Here is a 15,628-nt window from a genome sequence, read left to right on the forward strand (position 1 = left end):
ACTGGTGCCGCTCTGTTGTTACGACTCCTGGCTCTATATGCTGCTGTGCCCCGAGCTTTGCGTGGCCCAGAACCCTTGAAATCCTCTTCTCAGCGGATTCTGCTGGCGAGATGTGCAGTCCCCACCAGCCTAGGGCTTTGCACCCTGTTCTGTGTGCTCGGCCCTGAGGGAGCTATGGTGCAGCTCTCCCCTCAGCGACCATGTTCTCCCTACGTCTCACTTGTTCCTGTCTCACTGACTGATCGTCACTGACTGCAAGTCTGTGTGTGTGTGTTGTCTTGCTCCCCGTTGTGTCGCTCCACCCTCCCAGGTTGCTGAACTAGTGGGTGAGAGGTCCCATACTATGTGGTGACCGTCCAAATTACCCTAAACTAACCCAGTTACGGTGGATGGGCAACTAACTGTGCGTTTTGGTGGATTGTGGTGGTTTACTGGCAATGACCTCCCCCTTACCCGGGATGAATACTGCACCTGTGGTGAGGTGCAGTACCCTGTGGTGACTGAAGCCTCAGGGGCGCCACAATAGCATGCTTTGTTTTTTTTATTTCTTTATTTTTCCATTTTTTTTTTTATTACCCGAGTGCCAGATCCGGATCAATACCCGGAATTCCCTGAGAATTCCGGGCCCGGCACTCAGGTACCTTTGAACCCGCGCAGGTCTGGACTTTTACAATCCGGGTCCGCCCATCACTAGTAGTGTGTGAAAGCTTTCTCAGGCTGGTCTTCATCTTACAGCGGCCTAAAGAGGCTGAGAAAAATTCCTGCAAACCTCTGCACTCACTGGATGCTGCACGTGGGCAGGGTTAGGCTGTGTACATACCTTGCAGATTTTTCACCTGTTTTGATGTGTTTTTCAGTGCAGAATTGTCACAAAACCTGCAGGGTTTCCTGATGCCAACAAGTAAATGAGAATCCTGAAGTGTGGGGCACACGTTGAGATTTTTTCCTTGAAGATTTTGTGCCGAAATAAATCTGCAGCATGTCAATTCTTTTAGTGTTTTTGAAGCTGCATTTTTCCTGCCAAGACGTGAAGAAATGGTGCAGAAATTTCTGCACCAAATACTTTACGTGTGCACATACCCTTAGTTTACTCCTGTTCCCACTGTTATATGGTTAAATATACATTTTTCAGTATAGCAATATTGAGTAAGGGCTCATGCGCATGAAGCTGCTGAATATTCTGCAGTGATTTGACAGCACATGTGCGCGTCAAATCACTGCAGAAACACTGCCTAGTAGATGCAGTTTTTCTGTGCAAATAAAGCTGATTTCATGCGCTATGGCTGCTGCCCCCACCATAGACAGAGTGGGAGCTGCATCCATAGCGCACGGAATAATTGACATGCTCATTTTATGAACGCACGGATTTGGGTCAAAACTTTAGCACCCAAATTACTGCATTCATAAAAGCATTGTGCGCACGTATCATGCACAATCTACATAGATTGTGCAGGGGACGCAGGGTGCATGCATTTATGCTGCAGTGCAATACGCAGCATAAATGCATGCAATTACGCAACGTGCGCACGAGCCCTAATAAACCTCAATTATTATTACAGAGTTAAGAAGTAGAGCACATTTAAACATTAAACACATTTAGGGTTGTGTTTATAGAGGATCTGTCACTAAATTTTACCATCCAAACTGCATACATTGTTAATAAGACCTCATTGATAGAATTGATGTGTAATCCTGATATTAAAATGAGAATTTCATGGAACTGGACACATAAAATGCTCAGTATAATATCAAAAGGTATTTAGTAAATTGATTACACAGTAATTCTGTCATATATTTTCAAAGTAAGTACACCAACTGTATCAGGTCTAAGAGATTTATTTAGTTATTTATACAGTATGTATTCTGAATCTAGTGACAGATCCCCCAGTGTAATACACGCAACTCTTTTTTTAATTTGCTGTAAGTGTAAGAATTTAGTGTGGTGTTGGTGAGAACTCACAGCAGAGAGACTTGATGGACATGGTGTGCTGGCAATTTTCAGTAACTATGAATGACCTCATGCAGATTACAAACAGGTTTCCAAAGCAGGTGACACAGGCCATCACCCAGACAAAAACCCGGAGCAGAATGTTGGCCAGCATGTTCTCGAAGGAAGAGATGCCGTCACTATTGGGCTTGCAGCTGCGCACATGGGGAGCATAGCTACAGTACTGGAATTTTTTAAAGTATCTGTGAAAAGAATAAAATAGGATTGAAGCACCATGATAAAATTGTAGCATTACATCCTCTATAATGTTTCTATAGCTTGATGCTATCGTTTAAAGATATCTAAGCACCAGACACAGCAATGATTTTTCCGCACATTGCACATTACACCGATGCATGCACTGTCCCTGATGCTTTTTTGGTTATCCCAAAACCATTTAAAGACCAGGATTGTGGATAATGTGGTTCTGTAGCTTCCTTTTCCCAGATCATACTTTATAAAGGGAATCTGTTAGAACAATCCACCCCACAAACTGTTTATGAGGTCATTCCTCTATCCTCTGCTTGATTGTCAGCTTCACTTGATCACACAGTCAATGAGCTGTCAGTGAAGTAGAGGAAGGAAGGCCTTAGTGGTGAATAGAGTGGGGAAGGAAGAGGAAGGGCTTTAAGGGTACCGTCTCACTAAATGACGTACCAGCGATTCAACCACAATTTGACCTGGTCAGGATCGCTGGTGCGTCACTACAGGGTCGTTGGTGAGCTGTCAATCAGGCAGATTTCACCAGCGACCAGCCACCAGTCACCAGGGACTCTGCGCTTGGTAACCAGGGTACACATCGGGTTACTAAGCAAAGCGCTTTGCTTAGTTACCCGATATTTACCCTGGTTACCAGAGTACACTGCTTACACAGAGTGGGTGCTCGTTAGTCTCCCACCATCAAACACGCCGATGTGTGCTGCACAGCAGGAGACCAACGAGCAAAAAATGAACCAGAACAGTGTGTAACGATCAGCGATTTCACAGCAGGGGCCAGGTTGCTGCTTAGTGTCACACACAGCGAGATCGCTGATGAGGTCACTGGTATGTCACAAAACTTGTGACTCAGCAGCAATCTCGCTATGTGAGAAGTACCCCTAACACTCCTCATTTACAAATTAATTAAAACAGTGATTTTAAAGTCAATTGGCAAGAGATTTCATCAGTACAATTATGGATGACATAATATTTCACCGAACAACATAACAATATTCTGACAGATTCCCTTTACCACCATGTTATAAAGGGGTTGAACACGAGTCGAACAACCCCTTCTCAAGCCGTATGTTTCCCCTTTTTAAAATAATAAAACTTTTACTCCCCTCTGGTGTCGGCACCATTCTGGTGCTAGCGGCACTGTGTTCCTAGGATTATATAACTGTGTGATGTCACGCACACCTGGCAGCCAATCAGTGGCCACTTCACTTTACTCACCTTTGAGCATATCACATACATCTAGAGGACGTGAGAGAGCAGAGCGCACGTCCTCTGGATGTAAGCGACTTGTCTGAAGGCCGACACTGCTGGAACAGCACCGGAGATGAGTATAAGGTTCATTATTTTAGATGGAGGAAACATACCAATTGAGAAGATGCTGTTTGAGTCGTGAACCCCCCATTTAAATTTCTGATTTATTTATTACATTTTCTTCTAGGTTTTATTTCTACTTACATATGAGACAGGTTAACCAGACTGGAAAACATTCGGTTGTGTATATTTGGAATCTCAATGTCCTCCATGATTCTATGAACAAAAAATGTATGTACATTAGATAAATTAAAATATAACCATTTCATCTGATGCAAGTTTATCAAATGTTTTAAAGCTTTTGTTTTTGCCTAATCGTTTTTTACACTGATTAACCCCTTACCGGCATCCGAATACATGTATGGCGCAAGTAGGTGGCGGGTGTATGGAGCGGGTTCACAGGGTGAGCTTGGCCCATATCTAGCAGGTAATGGCTGTGTGGTACACTCATGACTTGCGTGCAGAAACGTGGGTGGCATGGAGCATGGCCCATGACTGTAAACCTATTACATGCTGCTGCCAAACTCAGAAAGTTGCATTACAGTATTTGTCGCGGCCGGCTGGGCGCTGCGCTCGCTAACGCTTGGGTCCAGCGCTGCGGCTGCTGCTCGGTGGCTCGAGCGGTGGGCTGGATCCGGGGACTTGAGCGGCGCTCCTCGCCTGTGAGTGAAAAGGGGGTGGTTTGTTTGGGGATTTAGTCCGTGACGCCACCAGGGCTGTGGAGTCGGAGTCGTGGAGTCGGAGTTAGTTTTGGTTGGAGTCGGAGTCGGACTCTGAGTCGGTAGAAATGTACCGACTCCGACTCCAGCTTTAAAAAAAATGTATTAATATTTCATAATTGAACTTTCATATGAATTTTATAAATGTTACTCAAATATATATGTTCTATCAAACTATGAACAACAGTGATAAGCAGTTCTGCTGGAGATAGAGACATTTCTTACTTCTTGTGTGTCACTGTTCTCCACTGCCCTTATCTAATCTTATACTTGGTTAACCTCATGCTGCCCCAACCCCCCTACTTACAATGTATGAAACTGAAAATGTGTTGCAAATTCTTAGTAGTAAAGCTCCTCCTCTAGACTATATCATACTAGGTGTGCGTCTTCCAAGCATCTCACAGCTGCCTGCTACTCAGAAGAGGAAGACTGTAAGAAGTATTATCCTTTCAACAAACTTTGCATCAGTTAACTGTGAGTATATGAGGAATAATAACAGTATTACTGACCACTATATCAGTTGTACGACCTGGCAATCATTTTGTACAATTGTTTTTAGGAAAAACAATTGTCATTTGGATTGTGAATGCAGAATTAAAAACCTGAGAATGTCAAAGAAGCATCACATTAAATCAGCTGTATTTGAACATTTCACCATCACTCAAGATAGAAAACATTATGTCTGTCAGTGTATGACAAATGATCCAGACGAAAACAAATGCTGTGAAGCCAAGATGAGTGCATATTCAGGCAAAGATAAAAATGCTCCTACCAGAGCTTCTAATCTAAAGAGACATTTACAGCGCTTTCATCCAGAAGTACTGAAAGCAGTGGATGAGAGACTGCATCCAAACCAGTGAACCAGTGCCCAGCTCTTCCAGCCAAACAGAGGAGCAGAGAACTTTTCAGCCATCAGTTGCAAGATATTTTGTCAGTGACAAAGTTACTGTGACAATGACAGTAGATACATTTAGAAAAACAGATCATAGAGCTTGTTGTAAAGGATAGTGTGCCTATTTCATTATTTTCACGACCAGCTTTTATGTGTTTGAATGGGGAAATGGCCCGCAAGCTTGGTGTTTCTCTGGAGAGAGAGAGTATTAGAAAATTAGTAATCAAAGAAGCTTTTAAACAAAAGGAAGAACTTAAAAAAAACTCTCAAGGGACGCTTTCTGTTTCTTAAAATGGATGACTGCACACGTGACAGAGTGAACTATTTTGCCATCAATGTCCGATTTGTTTGTGACAAAAATGAAATAGTTACCAAGACATTGGCAGTAAAAGACACCAAAGCTCATCACACCAGTGAGTTTCTCCAGGTCTTGGTGGAAAAGGTTCTGCAAGACTATGAACTTAAAAAAGAGCAAGTTCTTTCTGTCGTAACTGACAATGCTTCAAATATGATAAGTACTATTAAGCTAATGAATGAGAGTAATGATGGTGACCAGCAGCTAGAAGAACATTCTGGGTCCACAGACACAGAAATGTTTGAAATAGAGGAACACAGTATTGTAACTGAGGAGCAAACTGAAGTTGCTTCAGATGAACAGCAACATGATAGTTTAGATGATCTTGTTGAAACTGTGTCAATATGTTCTTTCATTCATCACATGCGCTGTGTTGTGCATACACTACAGCTGGCTATAAGAGACAGTCTGCAAGAAGGACATGCTGCTGCACTGATTGGCAAGGTGAGAAAATTGGCTACTGTTGCCAGAACCCCTAAAGTTGACTCAATTTTGAAGAGACGTGCTGGAAAAGGGGCAATTATTGATCAAGCCACACGATGGGGCAGTACTTACTTAATGATTCAGCGCTTGGTTGAACTGAAAACCTTTCTTGTAGACATGGCTAACCCTCAACTGACGCTAAATGAAAGTCAGTGGAATCTGGTGACTGAGCTGGAAAAATTGCTAGAGCACCCATTTACAGTGACTAAAAAATTACAAGCAGAGGACTTAACTCCAGGTATTTTCTTAAAGGACTGGAAGAACCTGATGTTTCGCCTGTCCCAAAGAGGAGGGTTAATTGCAAGTGGCATTGCTACATCAATGAAACGGAGAGATGAGCTACTATTACAAAATATCATTCTTTTGGCAGCTGTTTATGTAGACCCAATGCATCGGATTCTTCTAGATGATCAACAGCTAAGTAAAGGAAAAGAAGCTCTGTTTGAAATAGCAGTAAGGATGAAAAGGTTGCAGAACAGTCAGGAGGAACAAGAAGAATTTGGTCGTCCTGCCACATCTTCACACTCATCATCAACTGATGAAGAAATTAATTTAGAAAAATATTTGGATCACAAGGACCGTGCAAAGCGTTCTCGCATAGAAGAAGAGTCATCCCCATCAAGGAACACAGCCAGTACATTTCAGCAGAATTTTTCATGTACACTAAAAGAAATTGAGAAATTTGACCGTTCATCAAAAATAACTGCAACAAGTGATTCCTCTGTATCCTGACCTTGTCAGAGATGTTGCCTGAGTGGTTACTGCTTTGCCACCAACACAAGTTAGTGTAGAGAGGTTGTTCTCTGCTCTCAAAATAATTAGATCAGATTTGAGGGCATCCATGAAGGAGGATCTGACAGAGGCAATACTTTTTCTGAGGACAAATTTATAGATTTCTTCTTATTAACTGCATAAAAGTGTTTATTGCATATTTACTTACAGTTTATAAAAGTTTATAAAAGTCATTTGCTATATTCTAATTGTATTCTAATAAATGTAGTTTTTGCTCTAAGTGGTCTGATTACTTATATGATAGTGAGAAACTGAATAAGCACGATGTTAATATTTTACAACAGTAAATTTGTTGTTATGAATTGGCCATTTATGAAGGAGTCGGAGCCAGAGTCGGAGTCGGAACCTGATAAAATCCAGGAGTCGGAGTCGCAACTGTGGCTTACCGACTCCACAGCCCTGGACGCCACCCACGGGTTGTGGTGAAGATGGGCACCACCGCTGCTGGTGACGGGGATCCCGGGAGCGATGGTAGGGAGCAGCTGGGATGTTGTTCTCTCCCTCCGTGGGTAGGGGTTGGTGGTCCCGGGGCCCGGTGGTGTGACGGGGAGGCAGGGTTGGTGAGGTGCAGGGTGGCAGGGACAGCGCGGCGCCGGATGGCATGGGTGTACTCACTCAGCAATAGATGCACAAAGTCTCCGGTAAACCAAACGGCTGGATGGACGGGTCCCGCAGCCGGCTGCAGTGTCTCTCCCTGGACAGGTGATGGTGGCTGTCTTTCCCTGCACCTTTTGTGTACTGTGTCGACTCCAATGGCTTCCCAACGGTAGTCCGCTCCCCGGTGTTTAGATACCGGAGGAGCCCGTTCTGCCCGCAGGCGCTGGCCCTCGGATTTCTAGCTGGTGGCGGTGGCTGTATATCCTCACGGTGTGAGCGGTTGCCTTCAATCGGGACTTGGTTGTTGGGGAACCCCGGGGGTTCCTGCACATTCGGATTTAACTATTGACGGCGGCTCCAAGCCTGGTCGGGGTCCGATGGCCCGGCCTGTGTGCTTAGCTTCACTCCGTTCCCCGATCCGGTACCGGTGGGCCACTGCCCAGCCCCGGTCCTTACGGCTCTGCGGAGTTCCACCAACTCCTGCAGATGGCCACCACCGCCTGCCAACCTTGCTCTCAGTGCCTGGGCTCCGACCCAGACACTTGCAGTTTCGTGACCTCTCACTTTCACCTCCTGAACTGATCTACTGCTTTTCCCGCCTCCAGGCCTGTGAACTCCTCGGTGGGTGGGGCCAACTGCCTGGCTCCGCCCCACCTGGTGTGGACATCAGACCCTGGAGGGAGCCAACAAGGGTTTTTGTCTGACTAATGTAACTGTCTGGGGGGTGGTGTGTGTGTGTGTGTTTTGTCTGTTGCTACCTGGCTAGTCCAGGGCGCCACATTCCCCCTTGGTAAAATGCAGACCGTCCACGGGCTGCCCGTCCATCACATTGGTCCCTAGGATTACTTTTGGGTTATGGTCACTGGGTTCATTCATCACCACAATCATCCCTTGGTTCTTTAACTCCGCACGTCCCATGGTCAGGGTCACTTGTTTGTATCCCACTTGGGTTAGAGGGAGTCCATTGGCTGCAACAAGGGTCAGGCTATCATCAGAGGGGGCAAGTTCGTCAGTACCCCAATACTGCTGGTACAGTGTATATGGTATAGTGGTTAGCTGTGATCCTGTGTCCAAGAGGGCCATGAGCGGGTTGCCATCCACTGCCAGGGGGATGATGGGGCGAGCTCCGACGTACCGGTCTCGCCAATCGGGGGGGCCGTTGGTGTCTACTCCTGAGGATTGGCCCTTGGCCCCAGGGGTTGCTCGTTTAACGGGCACCGCCTAGAGTAGTGGCCAGGCTTGCTGCACCTGTAACAAATAGGAGGCCCATACCGTGAGTCATTGGTCCTTCTTCGCTGCATCCAGGGGACGTCCTTTGGGCTATCGGCGAGCTGGATCTTCCCTGGGGGCTTGACTCTCGATGGAAGCTGGAGTGCGGAGAGGATCTTGGCTAGGTCTCCATCCATGCGGCGGACCTGGGCAGCTAGCTCCTCCATCATCCCGACGGGGCCGGTAGAGCCGGGAGAAGAGGTACCACCGTGATGGAAGCAGTTTCAGCCGGCCATGGGGCCGCCTCAGGAGCATCTGGCGTTGGGGCCTGCAGGGCCTTGATGGCCCGCTCCTTCAACACTGCAAAGTCCAGATTGGGGTGTTCTAGGGCCCACAGCCGTAGCTGCTTGCGGTCTGCCGCGGACCCCAGCCCTTGCAGGAATTGTTCCACTAGCATCTTATTGCTGTCCGCATCATTAATAGTGTCCACCCGCTTCAGCGTACGGAGGGCTGTTTGCAGGCGCAGGGCATAGTCTCTTATATTATCCGCAGGCCGCTGTCGACACTGATAAAACTGCATCTGCAATTCCGCTTCCGTGCGGGTCTCAAAAGCGATTTGGAGTTTCTCAAAAATGGTAGTCACTGAGGCCCGGTCCGCGTCGGTCCAGGTCTCCGTCTCCTGCTCAGCCGCGCCGGTTAGCTGCCCTAGCACTACCGCTGCCCGTTGCCTGTCAGTCAAGGGATATAAGTCGAGGACCAGACTAATCTTTTTTCCGGAACACCTGCAAAGCATCAGGCTTCCCATCGTACTGCGGCAGCCAGGTAGCACCGGGCACATAGGGCAGGGAGAATGGCATTACCTGGGCGACTGCTGGGCCTGCGGCCTCCCCCGCTCGTACGGCCGGAGCACGGGCTACCTTGTTTCCATCTACGGGTGCTGCTGCGGCTGCGACCGCCACTCCTCCAACGGCTCCGTCCCCCTTGGTTCTTTCTCGCACTTCCGCTTGTTGGGGGCGGGGCTTCACTTTCGCGCCTTCCCTTCTCGGGGATGATGCTCGAGCGGGAAATCTTCGCGCCAAAGATGGAGGCGCTTCAAATTTTTCAGCCGGATGCCGCAGGCGGAGACCACAAGGCGCACTTCTACTGGTAAGTAGATCGGTTCTATCCTGTTCGTGACGCCAAGTTGTCGCGGGCAGCGGGGTGCTGCGCTCGCTAACGCTCGGGTCTGGCGCTGCAGCTGCTGCTCGGTGGCTCGAGCGGTGGGCCGGATCCAGGGACTCAAGCGGCGCTCCTCGCCCGTGAGTGAAAAGGGGATGGTTTGTTTGGGGATTTAGTCTGTGACGCCACCCACGGGTTGTGGTGAAGATGGGTGTCGCGGGCGGAGGAGGGAACGCTGCGCTCCCCCACTGCTGGGGTTCGGCTGCTGCTGCTGCTCGGTGGTGGCTCGTGCGGTGGGCCGGATCCCGGGGACTCGAGCGGCGTTCCTCGCCCGTGAGTGAAAGGGGGGTGGTTTGGTTTAGGGATATTGTCCGTGACGCCACCCACAGTTGTGGTGAGATTGGTGACACCACCGCTGCTATGGACGGGGATCCCGGGAGCGATGACAGGGAGCAGCTTGGATGTTGGTTCTCCCCTCCGTGGGTAGGGGGGTTGGTTGTCCCGGGGCCCGGTGAGGGAGGTAGAGATGGATGACAGGCGGGTTACGGGGCCTGGTGAGGTGCAGCGTCGCGGGAGCAGCGCTGTGCCGCACGGCACGGTGGTACTCACTCAGTCAATGACGAATGCAAAGTCTCCGGTAAAACAAACGGCTGGATGGATGGGTCCCACAGACGGCTGCGGTGTTTCTCCTCCAGGCAGGTTGATGGTGACTGCCTTTCCCTGCACCTGTGTTGTGTTACGGTTCCAATGGCTTCCCACCGGTAACCCGCCCCCCAGCTTGGATGGAGGCTGAGGGAGCCCCTTTTGCCCGCAGGCTCTGGCCCTGGGAACTGTAGCCTTGGCGGTGACTGTGTTTCCCTCTATGGTTTGAGCGGTTGCCTTCAATCGAGTCTTGACTGCTGGGAAACCCCGGAGGTTCCCTTCGCTAACGGATTTGACAAATTCAACGGCGACTCCTAGCCTTGTCGGGGTCCGTAAGCCCTGCCGGATGGTGCTGGCTTCTCTTTACTCTCCAATCCGGTACCGCCGGGCCACCGCCCGTCCATGGTCCATACGGTTTGCTCCAATCAGCCTCTCCTGCAGACGGTCACCACCGTCTGCCAACCTTGCTGTTCCGTCCGGGCCACACACCCGGACCACCTTCAGACTGCTCCACTACCACTCTACTTCCTCTCACTTCCACTTCATACTCTATCTGATCTGCTTCCTTTTCCCACCTCTAGGACTGTGAACTCCTCGGTGGGCGGGACCAACCGCCTGGCCCACCCCCTGGTGTGGACATCAGCCCATGGAGGAAGGCAACAAGGATTTTGTGTTTGGCTTCGGTGTGCCTAACCGGGGTGTGGGATGTGTTGGTGTAGTTCTGTGACGACCTGGCTTGTCCATGGCGCCACATTCCCCCTTAGTAAAATGCAGACCGTCCGCGGGCTGTCCGTCCATCACCGATTTTTATTTTAACTGTAAAAGAGTAAAAAAAGGTAAACATGTAAACCAAGCATTTTTCAATCTTCCCACATCGGGAGGCACATTTTTAAACGTTACCAACATTTTTAATAACTACGGTTACGGCTTCCGCTCTTCTCCCACCCAAGCAACCTGGCCCTGATGCTGCCCCTAAGCAAATGGGCAGCATCCCTTGACCCCAGTCCAGCACCAAGTTGCCCGAGCGGGTTCTGTCCCTTTCAGGGGACCTGCGTCCATGGGGAACCCCTGAACCCCCGGAGGATCGCCACCGGTTACGGTAGTGGCGGGCCTGGGCCATCTCTTTCCTCCAGGCCCATCCTCCAAATCAGCCTCTCCGGAGGCGGTCACGGTTTCAAGCCCAACAACATTTTTATTTACATTCCACTAGTTCGTGGTTGCCCTGCCAGTTCTCGGGCTTGTCCGTAAGCAGTTCCTTAGGCAAGGATAGAGACAGTCCCCATGGGGACAACAGTTGCTGGCAACGCCCGGTTCAATCACGGTTATTAATCAGGTAAACTTCTTCGGTTGATCATATTTACTTATCATTCACAAACTTCTAAACGGTACTCTCAACACACAAAGCCCCCTCTAAAGAGTAGTTTCCCTGTACCTAAGTGGGGGTCTACTTAGGTTGGGATGAGTGGACCTTCGGGGCCCGGTATCAGTGGTGACAGGCAATGGGGCAGGGGGAACAACTCCCTGCTATCATATGGGACAGGCGGAGGCGTAGGGGAGCTGGGTACAGGTTCATCCCTGGGCACTGGCTCATGGTTGATCACTTCCATTACTTCCTCATCCACGGGTTGTGGGAACAGTATCACTGGAAGAATCACCGCGCCGTTCTGTGTGGGCCAGTCTGCCGGAAAATCACCCATCATAGTATGGATCACCTTTTCTTTCTCCGCCGGTCTGGGAACTGGAGTTTCAGCCGCTACCCTCAACGCGGGGGGGCACCTCTTTAGATGGTCCCGGGAAACCGTGGCCAGAGTTCCTCCTTGGTCACGGCTGATCTGGTAAGCCTTCCCATTCTCCCATCCTGTGGGCTGTATTACATACGGGGTTTGTTCCCATTGATCATCCAGCTTGTGGGTCCTTCTTTTTAGCTTCAGCACTACATCTCCAGGCTGGAAAGGGCCAGCAGACGCCTTCTGGTTGAAGCGCTGCTCCTGTTGTTCCCGACTCCGACTCAAGTTCTTCTCAACATACTCCTGAATTTGTCGGTACTGCACCCTCCGCCGAGTGTCCCATTCAGCTGTCGAAGGGAGTGCTTCCGGGGCTTCCAACCCCATTTCTAAATCCACTGGTAGCCTGCCGGGGCGAGCCCTCATCAGGTATGCTGGAGTGCATTTCGTCGAGCTGTTATACATATCGACCAAGTCAGGTAGCTTCTCCGGCCACAGGCTCCGCTCTTCCAGCGGCAAAGTCTTAAGGAGGCCCAGGACCAGGTGGTTCATCTTTTCACACATGCCGTTGGTTTGGGCATGGTAAGCCGTGGTCCGGATTTTCTTGCAGCCGTACAACTGGCAGAATTCTTGGAATACCTCGGCTTCAAAGGCTGGACCTTGATCGGTAAGCACCTTTTCAGGGTACCCATGTGGTCGGCAGAAATAAGCCTGGAACGCTCTAGCGGCGGTACGGCCGGTTAGGTCTTTGACTGGGACAACCACCATGAACCTTGAATAGTGGTCTACAATGGTTAGAGCGTAGATGTACCCACTTCAGCTGGGGGTGAGCTTTACATGGTCCAGGGCAACCAGCTCCAGCGGTTGATGCGTAATGATCGGGTGTAGGGGTGCCTTCTGGCTGGCCTCGTCTTTCCTTCTCATCGCGCAAGGGCCACATTCTCGGCACCAGGCCTCCACAGATTCCCGCATTACACTCCAATAGAACCGCTCTCTTAACAACATCTCCAGTTTCTTCCACCCGAAGTGCCCAGCACCATCATGGTACGCTTGCAGAACGGTGGGCACGTTAGCTTGGGGAGTCACCAGCTGGCGGATCTTCTCATGGGTCTTCGGATTAATCAGCTCACGATACGACTTCCCCTGGTGTAGATACAGCCGGGTCCGTTCTCGCCACAGGCGTTGGACTTCGGCAGGGGCGGCAGGGTCTATCCTTGCAGCGCCCTGTTCCACCAGGGTCTTGACCAGGCAGACAGCGGGTGCCTGGTCCTAAGCTTCCTGCCACTCCTGACTGGGCAGCGGGTCCAGGTTCACCCGTTGTTGATGGACATGCACCTTCTCGGTGGACGTTCTGTGAAATGCAGGTAACTCAATCTCTTCGAGGTCATCATCCTTGGGCCCCTTTTCCGACAGGTGGGGCATCCGAGAGAGTGCATCGGCATTAACATTGGCACGGCCGGTCCTGTACTTGATGGTGAAATCGTAGTTGGCTAGCCTTGCCACCCACCGCTGCTCCAATGCGCCCAGCTTGGCTGTGTCCAGGTGGGTCAGTGGGTTATTGTCGAGGAAGCGGTGAATTTAGCCGCCGCCAAGTAACGGCGAAACCGCTCGGTGATAGCCCACACCAGTGCCAGGAGCTCAAGCTTGAAAGAGCTGTAGTTCTCAGGGTTCCTCTCAGTCGGTCGGAGCTTTTGGCTAGCATAAGCAATCACCTTCTCCTTCCCGTCTTGGACCTGGGATAGGACTGCCCCCAAGCCCACATTGCTGGCATCGGTGTAGAGGATAAATGGGTGGCTGTAATCAGGGTACACTAGGATTTCCTCTCCAGTAAGGGCTGCTCTCAGCTGGCGGAAGGATTCCTCATGCCTTTCTTCCCACACCAGTGGGGCTCTTAGGGGTCTACCACCTTTGGTCTGTCCCACGAGGAGGTCTTGCATGGGGGAAGCCATCTTCGTGTACCCTTTGATGAAGTGGCGGTAGTACCCCACCAGGCCCAGGAACTGCCTCACTTCTCTCACCGTGGTCGGCCTCGGCCAGTCCTGGATGGCGGTGATTTTCTCAGGGTCGGGGGCGACACCCTCCGCACCCACCACGTGTCCAAGGTACTGCACTTTGGGCTTCAGCAGATGACACTTGGAGGGCTTCAGCTTCATCCCATACTTAGCAAGGGATGCGAACACCTCGGCTAGGTGCTCCAGGTGGGCTTCATATGTTTGTGAGTACACAATCACATCATCCAAGTACAGCAAGACGGTCTCGAAATGTAGGTGTCCAAGACAGCATTCCATCAGCCGTTGGAAGGTCCCGGGGGCATTGCACAGCCCGAACGGCATGCTGTTGAACTCGCAGAGTCCCATAGGAGTGGCAAATGCAGTCTTCTCTCGGTCTTCTGGGGCCACAGCCACCTGCCAGTACCCGCTGGTGAGGTCGAGGTTGGAAAAGTAATTAGCGGTTCTCAACGCAGCCAGGGACTCTTCAATGCGGGGCAGAGGGTAAGCGTCCTTGTGCGTTATCTGGTTAATCTTCCGGTAATCCACACACATCCGCATGGTGCCATCCTTCTTCTTAATCAGCACCAACGGGGCGGCCCAGGGACTACAACTGTCCCTGATAACCCCTGCCTCCTTCATGTTCCTCAACATGTCCTTGGCACATTGGTAGTGTGCAGGGGGAATAGGCCTGTACCTCTCTTTAATAGGGGGGTGTTCACCGGTGGGGATGTGGTGTTGGACCCCAGCTGCTGCAATAGGGTCAGCACGTCACTCATACAGTGCTCCATCACATTTGTCCCTAGCACTACCTTTGGGTTATGATCACTGGATTCATTCATTATCACAATCATTCCCTGGTGCTGCAGCTCAGCTCGTCCCACGGTCATGGCCACTTGTTTGTACCCTACCAGGGTCAATGGGAGTCCATCAGCGGCAATCAGTGTCATACTGGCGTCTGGGGGGGCTAGTTCGTCTTTTCCCCAATACCGTTGATACAGTGTGTATGGTATGGTGGTTACCTGTGATCCAGTGTCCAGGAGAGCCATCAGCGGGATACCGTCCACTGCCATGGGGATGATGGGTCGGGCTCCGATGTACCGGTCCCGCCAGTCTGGGGGGCCATGGGGTTCTACTCCTGAGGATTGGCCCGTGGCCCCAGGGGTTGCTCGTTTAACGGACACCGTCGGGAGTAGTGGCCGGGCTTGCTGCACCTGTAACAAATTGGGGGTCCATACCGTGGGTCATTGGCCCTTCTCCGCTGCATCCAGGGGACGTCCTCGGGGCTGTCGGCGAGCTGCATCTTCGCCGGGGGCTGGGACCTGGTCGGAGGCTGGAGTGCAGCAAGGATCTTGGCAAGGTCCCCATCCATGTGGCGGACTTGGGCAGCCAGTTCCTCCATCATGCCGCTTGGGGTTGCAGGTATCGGAGGTGTTGAGAGAACAGGGGCCACCACGACGGGAGCCGTCTCAGCCGGCCATGGGGCTGCCTCCGGGACTTCTGACGCTGGAGGCTGCAGAGCTTTCATGGCCCGTTCCTTTAACACGGCAAAGCC

At 50.7% G+C, this 15,628-nt stretch overlaps 1 protein-coding gene across 2 annotated transcripts in view; it reads right to left on the reverse strand.

Annotated features, from left to right (window-relative positions):
• The window catches only part of LOC142251311 (relaxin receptor 1-like), a 1,991,578-nt gene that overhangs the window by 260,907 nt on the left and 1,715,043 nt on the right, over nt 1–15,628 (reverse strand). For both annotated transcript variants that reach the window (XM_075323995.1, XM_075323994.1), the window contains 2 exons: nt 3,659–3,730; nt 1,961–2,190 (listed from right to left, as the gene is read on the reverse strand). In XM_075323995.1, coding sequence (XP_075180110.1) covers nt 1,961–2,190; nt 3,659–3,730 — 302 coding nt within the window. The remainder of the gene's footprint in view (nt 1–1,960; nt 2,191–3,658; nt 3,731–15,628) is intronic.

Source organism: Anomaloglossus baeobatrachus, chromosome 9 (genome assembly GCF_048569485.1).
Source record: "Anomaloglossus baeobatrachus isolate aAnoBae1 chromosome 9, aAnoBae1.hap1, whole genome shotgun sequence".
NCBI lineage: Eukaryota > Metazoa > Chordata > Amphibia > Anura > Aromobatidae > Anomaloglossus > Anomaloglossus baeobatrachus.